We start from the raw sequence: 12,296 nt of genomic DNA on the forward strand, positions 1-12,296 counted from the left end.
GTGCAGAAGAAGGAGCGACAGAATGAAAGGTAGATAAGCAGAGACAGGGCATGAGAGGGAGAAGAGGTAAGGTTTTGTGTAAGAAAAACAAAATAATAGGTGAAAAAGATAGGAGTGAGAGAAATGAGAAGAAAAAAAATGAAAGTAAATTAGTCATTTAATTAATAAGAATGTAAAGTTAGAACCCAATCCTGTAAACCCAAAAACAAAAAATATAAACGAAAAACAAAACAAACAACACAAGGTTTTGCATCAGTTTTGAAGTTCTGTTTAATGTTGTTTTTGTACTCTGAACAGTTCTTACTCAACCAAGGTCTTGCATTTTGAAAATAAGTGACAATTTCCATGTCAATGGACTTCTTGTCACAGTAAGTTAAACAGCTCCTACACTTCCTGTGCCCTGGTGTGTCAGGTGGCCTTACCAACAGTGTTTCTCCCATGCCTGTCGCAGTCCATGCAACTGTGGTTGCAGAGGAGGCCTTGCAGACCAGGTGCAGACAAAGCAGGCAGTGACAGTGATGATGCGGCAACGCCACCATTCTGGGCTTTGTGCCCATGGCCAGCAGAACAGAGCCCTGATTGACCGGGCTTCTAGGCCACCATCAATGACCCGTTTGAAAGGCTACTAGTCCTGGCCCTCATCATGTGAGGTCAGCCTGCGTTCCCATGGCCTGAATAGCAGTGCGGCATGCTCAGTGTTTTTTAGCCTAGGCTACAGACAGGTCACATTCTTTTCTCTTTAGATGATATTAGCTGGTAATTTTAAAACTATTTTGCTTTGTAGCTGGAACATGGCCTTTTCCTACTCCATGGAATTAATTTCTAAGCGCACGGAAGATATGACTTCATGGCTACACCATCTTAGTTCAGTTACTGTGAGGTGTTGCTAAATATACAGTAGACAGAGGAAATAGTTAAATCCGTTGGAGGATATCAGAAGTTGTACTGGTCCACTGTTAGACACAGTGAGAATGACCATGCCTGACTTTATTCAGCCTGGGACAAGAGAGTAAGCCTGTCTTGGCCTCTTCATTATGCTCCTGGTGGACCGATTGGGTCTGGGGCAGAACCCATCAGTCTGGCTAGACCATGTTACCTGGTGTACAGTCTGTCAGGAGTGTGAGCGCTACCTGGAGCTTGAAGAACCTGGTATGTTCTTTGTTTTTTTATGTTTCTATGTCCTGTATGCAGAGATGTGCTGCTTATGTTGGGGTTTTCTGTTGTGTGGGCTGTGGTAACTGCACTTTGATGTTTGCAACATAAACTAGAAGGTTTGTAGTGGTCATCCTGTACTTTGGAGAAAGTAAATAAAGATGGAAGACTTTGAAGTTGTTACCATAGAATCATGCCTGTTGGTGATAGGTGGAGTCTTAACCTTAAGGATAACCTTAAAGGCCTTCACTCTGAAACCCTCAAACGCCTTTTCCTTTGCCCCGTTTCAAAGTTGGGCAAAGGCTGGAACTAGGGCACTTGCCTTTAAATTTAGCTCCAAAAGCCCCTCGGCTGCAGAGAGCAGCTTTGTACTCTGAGCTGTTTCAGGCTTTGAGTGCCAGGAGTGGGCAGTACTCAAGAATTAAGAACTTCCTCCTCTCTCGATAAACATGTCAAAAGATGATCCGTTGTCTTTATGTTGTTGGTGTGTGGCTGTGTTGTTGGTGAAGAGCCATAGAGAGGCTGTTTACTTATTTTTCCTGAATGCTGCAGTTGACAGCACCCCAAGTTATTGATGACATTTACATTAAGTTATAGCTAAGTAAGTCCCAGCACAGACTTGCACTGTTAGAATCAGAGAAACACATGGTGATGTAATGATAACGACTGTGGCAAAAGCTGCATACACCATTCTATGCAAAAACTAAATGTGGCGTTGTGATTGCAGATGAGCCAGCCAGCCCCAGCGTTGACCGCGAGGCCACTCCTATTCCAGCATCTGCTGTGATATCTGTTGCTCCATCCATAACTACAGTTCCCCCCAGTCCATCCTCCCCATGCCCTGTCATTCGTCGTCAGCTGTCACATGATCAAGGTAAGAAGTGCTGTCAGGTATCGGATGTGTCTCATCCAATTGTGATGCAGGAACGTTCAGCGGAGCCTTCCTTATCCAGAATGCCCTGTACTAACAAGACTACTGCCATTGTTAAAATCGCAAACCAGTGTCACATATATCACATATATCAGTTTTTATGCTATGTACAACATGTTAACTGCACAAGATGCCACATAATTTTGGCTTTTTTATTATTATTATTAGGAAAGGGACATCTTGTTTTTGTTAAATATAGACAATAGGGAACGCTCACCTCACATTTACTGAAATACCCATTTCTGTAGGTCTGCTTAATATCTGTTTAGCCCAGGTTTAAAGATCCAAGACACCTCTTGGGGTGCCATGCCTGACCCTCATTATCACTCGAGTCTATGACTTGGGTTATGATTTATAAACCTTTAATAATGTGTCTGTTTTTCTGTTTTTAGAGTCCCTCAGAAATGCTTTGCTGGAGTCTGAGTCAGCCACCAAAACAGAGCGGTCCAAATCGTACGATGAGGGTCTGGACAACTACAGGGAGGAGGGGAGAGGGTGAGTGTATGCCAGGATCAGGTCATTGCCCTCATTTTTCCTCATTTGTATTCATCAGGTCATGAGTCTGTCTGACCTCATCTCGTCTTAATATTTGCCCTTTACTGACCCGCCCTTTCTTCCTCCTTGTCTTCAGGCGGCCTTCCAGTAAGCACATGCCCAGCCTTTGGGGCCTCAGAAAGGTGAGTAACAGTTGTCACTCACTCAGTCGCACCTACTGGATTTGCTGGTGCTGTTACTGAACTCTGAGGGAACACATTTTCTGTTAAAATTCAGATTTTTCAGTAGATCACATTTCAATATCAGATGAAATGAGTCTCACTCCAACTTTGTGATAAAATGGAAATTACTACTCACTAGAGTTAGTTGCTTTGAAACCCAATGCCTCTTGTGTATGGAGGACTAAAAGGGACAGAATGAAATAAATAAATACATCTTTAAATAAATACTTAAAAGTGTCATTAATTAATTAAAATGGGAATTAAATAAATAAATGTGTCATTAAATAAATAAATATGTCATTAAATAAATAAATGTGTCATTAAATAAATAAATGTGTCATTAAATGTGTCATTAATTCATTAAAATACCAGTTCATTTAATGTAAAAACATATATATAATTATTTCATTATTTATTTAATTATTTCATGGACCGGTGTTGCAGTGCTTCATGAATTAATTTTATCTGTCAAACTCACCCATCAAAGTCAGTGGGCGGGACTAACGTGAATCTAGCCCAATCGATTGCTTAGGTCTGAAGCCTGGAAGTCTGCCGGAGCCGGAGGAGTTCTGCTGAGAGCCTCTCCAGTTAAAGTTGCTGCTTCTCTGAGTAGTTCTGGGCAACTTCTCGACATTTTGTGGCTGCACCTATCTAGCACGCATCGCGCACCGCAATAACATTTGCTCCTGCAAATCCCCCATTTGCTTGAACCGAGTAAAGGTTGCGCCACCAGGTGTGTCAGAATATCAAATCAAATCAAATCAAATCAAATCAAGCTTTATTGTCATTAAGCTACACATACAGCAGTAGTGCACACAAAATGAGATAGAGTTTTTCACTTAGGATCCCCGACTGATGGTAAAGTCAGCAGTTTAAAAGTCTAACAGCTTTCTGGAGGAAGCTGTTGCTCATTCTAGCGGTTTTGCTTTTCACCGTTTGCCTGATGGAAGCAGCTCAAAGTATTTGTGGAGCGGGTGAGAGGGGTCTCTGACAGTGTTCAGTGCTCTACTCCTGCAGGGATGGGATGTTTCCATGGAGCCATGTCTCCGCAAAAGCAAGCACACAGCAGTCTCTCTCCTGCGGGTGTCTTAGCAAGCGTAGCTCGTCCAGCTTGTTGTCGAGGGAGCGAACATTAGAGAGCAAGAGCCACGGTCCTGCTGGTCTGGAGGGGTTAGCCTATAGCCTATAGCCTGTAGCCTTTAGCCTGTAGTCTGTAGCCTGTAGCCTGTAGCCTGTAGCCTGTAGCCTAGCGTGGATCCCGGCTCTCTTCCCCCTCATTTGTTTACGTTTGCACCGCTTGCGCTCCCTCCTCTCCCTGGTGGCTGCCGGTGTAGACGCAGGTAAAATCCCGTGCTGGCGTAGTGTGTCCACATCAAAGCAGAGAGCCTCAGTTCTTGCAGCATGCTTTACCTGATGTTTAGTAAAGTCTCTCGGCTGTAGGTTATGCAACCTGAGCGTCTGGGTTAAGCAAAACAGTTAAAAACTTTCACTCTAGAATATGTTTACTTGCTCTGCATCAATCGATTATCTGAAGTCGATCTGTCTTGGCTTGCTGTGCCGGGTAACCAATCAGGTGTTAGGATCCGCCCACTGACTTTGATGGGTGAGTTTGACAGATAAAATTAATTCATGAAGCACTGCAACACCGGTCCATGAAATAATTAAATAAATAATGAAATAATTATATATATGTTTTTACATTAAATGAACTGGTATTTTAATGAATTAATGACACATTTAATGACACATTTATTTATTTAATGACACATTTATTTATTTAATGACATATTTATTTATTTAATGACACATTTATTTATTTAATTCCCATTTTAATTAATTAATGACACTTTTAAGTATTTATTTAAAGATGTATTTATTTATTTCATTCTGTCCCTTTTAGTCCTCCATACTTGTGGATTTAAAGTGGTCTTACAATTGTGCTCTCTATGATTTCTTGGTTTCACCACCCATAATGAATCAACTTGCTCAAGATTTTGCAGTGATTAGCCAACAGCCTTTGTGGTTCCCCTAGTATAAGATGAGTGGCTTCCATAGGAGGTGTTTTACTATTATGGGCATGAATGTGAGCACAAAACGTCTCCTGCCTCTTCATTAGTCTTGTCTTCCTGTATTCACATTTACAGGCTCTGGATGGACATAGATCTTCTGATGATTCCGGATCAAGAAGGGATTCCTCTTCAGATATCTTTGCTGATTCTTCCAAAGAAGGCTGGCTCAACTTTCGGCAACTTAGCACAGATAAAAATAAGGTACTCCCATACACCCACACCGAAGTGCCATAAATATTCCTCAAATGTTTGAGTCCAAGGTATAAATCTTTCATCCCCTATCTCTGCAGCGTGTTGGTGGAGGAATGAGGTCGTGGAAGCAGATGTACGCTGTTTTACGAGGCCACTCCCTCACCCTCTACAAAGACAAGAAGGACGGGGTGTCCCATGCCTCCTCACACTCTGACGAGGAACCTCAGCCTATCAGTATCAAGGCTTGTCTGATTGATATCTCCTACAGTGACACGAAACGCAAGAATGTGCTGCGACTAACCACATCAGACAACGAGTACTTATTCCAGGCAGACGGGAGGGATGACATGCTGTCCTGGATCAGAGTCATTCAGGAAAACAGTAACCTGGATGAGGAGGTGTGCTCTCGCAAGACTTATACTATCCTGTACTTGGTTATACAAGACCTATACTAGGCTGCCTGGCTTCGCCAAAGCATGCATGTCACTTATTACTTGATGCTGGGTTAGGTCTAAACTCATCCCAGGGTTGCAAATGTCTTAAAATTAGCATGGAAAATGTATTTTATAATTTGCAGGTCTTGATCAGTTTGGGAAAAGAGGCAAAAATGTTTCTGTTCATCTCATGTTGATGTAGACCTACCCTTAACATATTGCTGTAGTAAAAGAATATTTTGCGCTATAGAGTCGTTGCCCAGCCACTACATTCTATTGACCGTTGAAGAAAACTTTTAAATCCATTTAGGAAATTAAGGACATGCTATGCAGGATTTTACGTATTTCAAATATGTATAGATTTCCACATTCTGTTACCACTTGCTGGACTGGCAGTGTATATAAATACCCATGACTGGCTAGTCTTTGCACTTCTCCCTCTGCCCACGTCTGTCATAATATGGGACATTTCTGGGCAGTAAACCTATTCTGCCAACCTGCATCAAATCAGGTTAAAGCAGTTATTTTTTTTTGCGCCTATCATTCGCTTTGTATGCTGTATGTTTATAAACTATATGTCAGGAAACTCAGGACTAAAATGAGAGTTCAGAAGAGTTTCCAACAAGGAATTAGGAGTTCAAGGGCCGTCCAAATGGATTTTTCCTACCCAGGAATATGGTGTTTCACAGTTTCACAGGCTTCACTACTTAACACTACATTTCTTCAAAACAGTGTTGTGTGGACTATGTGTAGCTCATTTTTCGGGCATTGGCAGACTTTGCAAAAAAATGAGAATACAGTGAAGTAAAAGGAGCTGTGGATAGGGCTCATTCAAAAATGAGAGTCAGCTTTGGTTTGACTTTTCCCCACTGACGAATTAAAAGAATGATGAAGTGTGATGCAGAGATGGTCTGTTCTCTGTTGGACAGGTACGGTAACCAAACGGCTGGTTATCAACAAAAGACATCCGTCACTGTTACATTTTATTGGTTAACATTTTCTCCAAGCCCATATGGCCCATAAAGTCTCAGTTGCTTTCTGTGGAGGCACATCCGTCACACTGGTAGTGGAGAGGTGGTGACAGTTTGAATGAACACACAGAGGCAAACAACATGTAGCATGTGGAAAATCCTGAATACTATGCCTTTGAAGTTTTATGGAAGCAGGGAATGTTGAAATGAGAGATCGAAGCTCAATGGGAATTCTCTCTCCCATCTGTGCAGTATTTTCTGCTGCGCTGAGTTTTCACAATTGCTGTCCTGTTTTTCTTACTATTTAATCTTGACTTTTGCACTGCCCTGTCCTTTGAAGAAAGTACATTTGATTTTTTTTCTTAGTCATGCTTTACATTCTTGGCTACATTAAAAACTACAAAGTGCAGGCTTGTCTGATAAAGTTAGTATCATTTATATCATCCCTGTGGTTTCGGAAGATGTGTGGCCCTGGAAATTAGTTAACAGTGGCATCGTTTGTTCATCTGTTTTCCTGTCTGCAGTTTGCCTTCAGGTTTTTGTGAGCGCCCTGTAACCCAAGAGTTTCTCCATTCAAATGAACTGCTGACTTTCTGAATGCCACTTAGCATTGATTTCAGGGAATTGGATGTGCAAATTTTGTTTATTTTCACAGATTTAGTAGATATATTGAATTATATTTGATATATTTGATATAGTTTACTGTTTTAATCCGATCATATCATATCAGAAATGAATTTATGGATGTTATATAACAAGCATCTCCAAAATGAAGGAACGTTTTTCCTGTTTTACACTGTCACTATTTTTACTTTGAAAATGCATAGAAGTGACATTTGAATCTGTTTACATCATGATGTGATTTCTCATTTGTGTTATTTCAGAATGCTGCCATAACAAGCCAGGAGTTGATCAGCAGAAAGATCAAAGAATACAACACCATGATGAGGTATGCAGCGCTAGACATTGCCCCCTGGGGTTCAACTACAGTATTGCAACCACTGTATCAACCTCTTAGAATTGTATGTCAATCTAATCTTGTTTGTTTATGTTGTGTTATTTTTTTTACTTTTTGTTTTTGTAAAACTTGGTTTGGTGCAGTACGCCCAGCAGCAGGTCTGAGCCTTCGCCTAAAACATCCCGTCAGTCCCTGAGCATCAAGCAAGCCTTCCTGGGTGGTAAAGCAGATGGCAAGAGCCATAGTCCTCATTCACCCAAAACAGAGGAGCGGAGGACGATGAAAGGTAAAGGCACTGGTTGAAAATTACAGAACCGTTTCAATTTGTGTTGTTGCATGCTATTTCTGAGCTGTCATGACTGTTATGTTTGTGTGTGTGTGTGTGTGTGTGTGTGCGCCATGTCAGATGACTCCAGTCCTCCGCGAGACAGAGCTGCATGGAAACGAGGCATTCCAGGAATCATGAGGAAGCCCTTTGAGAAGAAGCCTCCTCCAGGGGTCACATTTGGGGTGCGACTGGATGACTGTCCACCTGCTCAGACCAACAGGGTGAGGCTGAACATCTGTCTGTGTTTGAAGACAATGTTCAAACTATGTCTGTGTGAATACCGACAGTTGCATATAGGTCATTGTTGTCATTAATGCTGTCCTGATGTACGTTGTGCAGTTTGTGCCGCTGATCGTGGAGGTGTGCTGCAAGGTGGTGGAGGAGAGAGGTCTGGAGTACACGGGGATCTACAGGGTGCCGGGGAACAATGCCGCCATCTCCAACATGCAGGAGGAGCTCAACAGCAAAGGCATGACTGACATTGACATCCAAGAAGATGTAAGTGACACACACACCACTTAACTTGAAATGCCACATCATTGGAAGATTCTTTAAACGATAATTGCTGTGGTCTCTGAGCTTTTTTTTTTTTTTTTTTTTTTTTTAACACATTATTGTTTTTCTCTCTTGTATTTTCCACTGCAGAAATGGCGGGACCTCAATGTCATCAGTAGTTTACTGAAATCTTTTTTCCGGAAACTTCCAGAACCTCTTTTTACAAATGGTGAGACCTTGTGAATTCACTGGTAATGATGACAAGCTTTGGGCGTTTGGGCATGTGTGTTTCTTCTTGTCTTGAATGCCTTTAAATAAAAATTTGATCCCTATGTTCGACAGAAAAGTATGCAGATTTCATCGAAGCCAACAGAATAGAAGACTCAGTGGAGAGATTAAAGGAGCTGAAGAGGCTAGTAAGTGAAATCTGTTATTAAATGTGTGCACAATGTTGCTCAAACCATAGGAATATGTGCTTGATTATCATTATATGAAGTATGAATGAAAACTGAGCGTCTGTCAATTATTTTTACAGATCCATGAACTGCCTGATCATCACTATGAAACTCTGAAATTCCTCTCTGCTCACCTCAAGAGGGTTTCTGAAAACTGTGAAAAGAACAAGGTATGATAGCTAAGACAGTTAACAGGATCTTTTAAGGTAAATTTCATTAGTCAACACCCTTGTTGCTCCTGTCCTTTTTCTTTCCCTGCTGGTAGTTTTCCAGCTCCAGTCCTTAATATGTAAATTAAAGTCCCCAGGAAATCAACTCCCATTGCTTTTACTTCCTGGAAAATGGCACAACTTTAATGGTGACCTTATGCTACACCAGTTGGCATAATTGAGAATTTCAGCCAATAAAATCCTCACAATCCCACATCTTCACCCATTCTCTCTCCCAAAATCCTGTTGTAATAGGAAATATATAAGATCAAGGAAATAAGAGCAATATTTCATTGGGTCTTTAAACATGCCCTTAGGGATGTATTTTAAGCAAATCTAACTTTGCCTTATCTGTTCAGATGGAGCCTCGAAACCTGGCCATCGTGTTCGGTCCTACTCTTGTCCGAACCTCTGAGGACAACATGACCAACATGGTGAATCACATGCCGGACCAGTGCAAGATAGTTGAGAATCTCATCCAGCAGTATGACTGGTTCTTCACAGAGGAGGGTGATGAAGATCCTGTTGTATGTAGCCATTCACTCACTTTTTTCTTTTGTTATTCTTTCCTCCAAGTGTAAACAAAACTTAAACTTAATCTGCTTCTTGAGAACCATTCAGTACGTATTTGAATAAAATTAAACTCTCTTCCTTTTGGATGACAAGTGAATTTGAGGTTGTGTCCCATTTCCATATCTTCTCGCTCAGTTAATATTCCCTTTGCTCTTTCATCTGTTCTTACGTCTTTCCTGACTGTGTTTTTCTCTCCATCTGTCGCTCCAGACTACATCTGAGCAGGAAAGCACAGTGCAGTCTCAGCCTGTGCCCAACATAGACCACCTGCTCTCCAACATCGGTCGGACCGCAGCCTCACCAGGTGAAGTCTCAGGTAAGTCAACAGGAGTTTTCTCTCAGGAGCGACATTACCAAAGCAAAGATATCCGCATTGCAAAGATATTATATCTTACAAGACATTAAATCTGAGTGAAGTAGACATGTAGCATGGAAAAGACATTTTCTAACATTAGGATTATGTGGCTATTAAAGCTAAAGCAAAGGACATTGTGCTTGTTTTCCATGATCAGTTTCAAATGCTTTAAGGCTAAGCAAGTCTAGCAGATATTATTTGTGCTTCTGTTATAGCAAGCTTTTTCAATGATTTTTCAATAAATACATTTTGGGGTTTGCCCATTGGAAAATTGTTGAAAAATACTTTGCAATATGTCAAGACCCTGTTTTTTTGTTTGTTTGTTTTGTTTTGTTTTGTTTTTTTAGGTCTGTTTCGTTTTGTGTTTATCTTTATTTGCCCAAAGACAGAATTGTCCAGACGTTTTTTTTTCTGTTCATTTCTTTGCTTTGTAATATTAAGTTTCCCTTGCTCAAGTCATTTTTCTCCCTGTGCTTTACTTATGTTGAGATGACGACTCCTTTTCTTTCAGTTCTTTTCTTCCCCTTCTCCTCGTCTCACATAAACCCGGCATGTTCTTTCCCAAAGAAAAAAAACACTAACAAACAAAAAAGAAAACAGTGGAAGTTTTAACCATTCTGACCTCTGCCCTTCTGTGTGTAGTGTGTTGTTTTTCTCCCTTGTCCCTGTCCAGCACTCACACATTACCCAATCTTGACACAGGCCAAGTGGGCGGCGTCTATCACTCGGTGATGTCACTGATGGACTCTGTTTTGTCAGTGATGGACAGCTGGGACTGTAGGAAGAAGGACGAGTGTTGTGCCCAGTGTAGCTGCCTAGTCTGCAGAAACCCGCAACTCTTGTAAATTGGGGCGAAAGGAGGAAAAAAAGATCAAAAAAAAAAAGAAAGAAAGAGAAGTCGATGTTTGTCATTTTTCCTGTGGTGTGCACGTCTCATATTTTAACGAATACCCTAAACTGAGGGGATACAGAGCGATGCTGCTGTACTTTCTCTGAAAGCCCTTCTGCTGTCTCTTGTTGTCTCTTAAGCTGATCGCAAGGACAAGTAGCATGGTACGGTCAACCTCAGGTTCTCTCCCAGTCATGTGGCATAAAATCTGTCATGGTGTCTGAGGGGGGGTTGTAGTAGCAGTACTGAGCTGGCTGTTTTCCAGTACACAATCCTTCATACACACATACACACACACACAGAGGGAACTACACAATCATGTACAACCACATGCCAGACCAATTAGTCTCTAGTTGGATTAGTGCCGCAGCACATGTGCAACCATAGCTCAACACTGGAGGGGGCTCTAGAGTGTTTTTGCTATTAGCAGCCACAGGTAGTCTGTCTGTGTCAGCTGCTTTCTTTTGTGTCCATTTGTTCTATTTGGTGTTTGTGGCGTCCTGTTATTAAGCTATCTGTCTCCATTCAACATTTACCAAAAAAAAAAAAAAATTGTGTCCCTTCACAGCCAAACACTGCCACTTACATCCTCCTCTCCCTCTTACGTACAACACCTCACATCAGTTGTTCAGCCACCCGACGTCCCTATCAAAGCCCTGCACTGCACGCTGACAGAAACATTTTGAGCTGAAATTAGATCATATAGTCTGTTGTTAGCTAATGTGTGCTAATTCTCCTTTTTGCGAGGTAGAGAAGTTTTGTGACGTCTTTGCTTTGCCTTTTATGTTAAGTATTTTCGGTTGATTTGAGACGTAGGGAAGGTTTCGTGTAACAACAGGCTACATGTCCAAGTGCACCACAGGATGTAACCTACAGCTTGGAGTGAGAGCTATCTGTCCATTACACTTACCACACACACTCAGCTCAGGTCGCTTAAGTCTGTTGGTTAGAGAAAACTCATCACCCCCTCTCCTATGTGATGTCTTTGAGTTGGGAAAGAATGCCTATAGCTGGTCGGTGGCTTTGTGTGATGCTCTGTGACTGACGTGTTTGTCCGTGATGTGCCGTCGTTTTTTCATCGATACATGAGCATGAGCTGCTTTGTGTCTTGGTTTACTGCCGGGTTTTACTTCCTTTTCCTCTCATTTCCTCATCTCTGGCCTCCTCTGCTGCTTTCTCCACTTGTACATATACACTGCCTACTCCGTTTACTTCTCCTGTCTCTCTGACTATGAGCTGAAAATGTGTCAACCGCTCTCATCCAGCTGCTGTCATTATACTCGTCGTGTCTGTCGGTTTCACTCTCAACAAACTTTTCATCTGCCTTTTCTCTATTCCTTTCTCCTTCTGTTAATTGATGACTGTTTTCAGCAAGTCACTGAGGTAGCGGACTTAAATTAATGACTTTCCTCTCTTTTACACAGATTCAGCATGTAGTGACTCCTCCAAATCAAAGGTAACTTCTTCTCTTGTTCAATTCTTATTTCATATAAATTCCTCACTCCTTTCTCTCTGCTGTTTGATCTTTATAGTCCAGCGGATTCGGTGTATAATGTTGTTTTGTGTCTA

The 12,296-nt window shown here is 41.6% G+C and overlaps 1 protein-coding gene across 2 annotated transcripts in view; it reads left to right on the forward strand.

The window, feature by feature from the left end:
• The window catches only part of arhgap21b (Rho GTPase activating protein 21b), a 43,148-nt gene that overhangs the window by 28,253 nt on the left and 2,599 nt on the right, over positions 1-12,296 (forward strand). For both annotated transcript variants that reach the window (XM_030074460.1, XM_030074461.1), the window contains exons 9-23: positions 1,880-2,026; positions 2,476-2,578; positions 2,715-2,760; positions 4,944-5,069; positions 5,159-5,458; positions 7,350-7,414; positions 7,567-7,709; positions 7,830-7,972; positions 8,091-8,249; positions 8,397-8,475; positions 8,589-8,662; positions 8,782-8,871; positions 9,270-9,437; positions 9,694-9,799; positions 12,152-12,183. In XM_030074460.1, the coding sequence (XP_029930320.1) occupies positions 1,880-2,026; positions 2,476-2,578; positions 2,715-2,760; positions 4,944-5,069; positions 5,159-5,458; positions 7,350-7,414; positions 7,567-7,709; positions 7,830-7,972; positions 8,091-8,249; positions 8,397-8,475; positions 8,589-8,662; positions 8,782-8,871; positions 9,270-9,437; positions 9,694-9,799; positions 12,152-12,183 (1,781 nt within the window). The remainder of the gene's footprint in view (positions 1-1,879; positions 2,027-2,475; positions 2,579-2,714; positions 2,761-4,943; positions 5,070-5,158; positions 5,459-7,349; positions 7,415-7,566; positions 7,710-7,829; positions 7,973-8,090; positions 8,250-8,396; positions 8,476-8,588; positions 8,663-8,781; positions 8,872-9,269; positions 9,438-9,693; positions 9,800-12,151; positions 12,184-12,296) is intronic.

Source organism: Myripristis murdjan, chromosome 17 (genome assembly GCF_902150065.1).
Source record: "Myripristis murdjan chromosome 17, fMyrMur1.1, whole genome shotgun sequence".
NCBI lineage: Eukaryota > Metazoa > Chordata > Actinopteri > Holocentriformes > Holocentridae > Myripristis > Myripristis murdjan.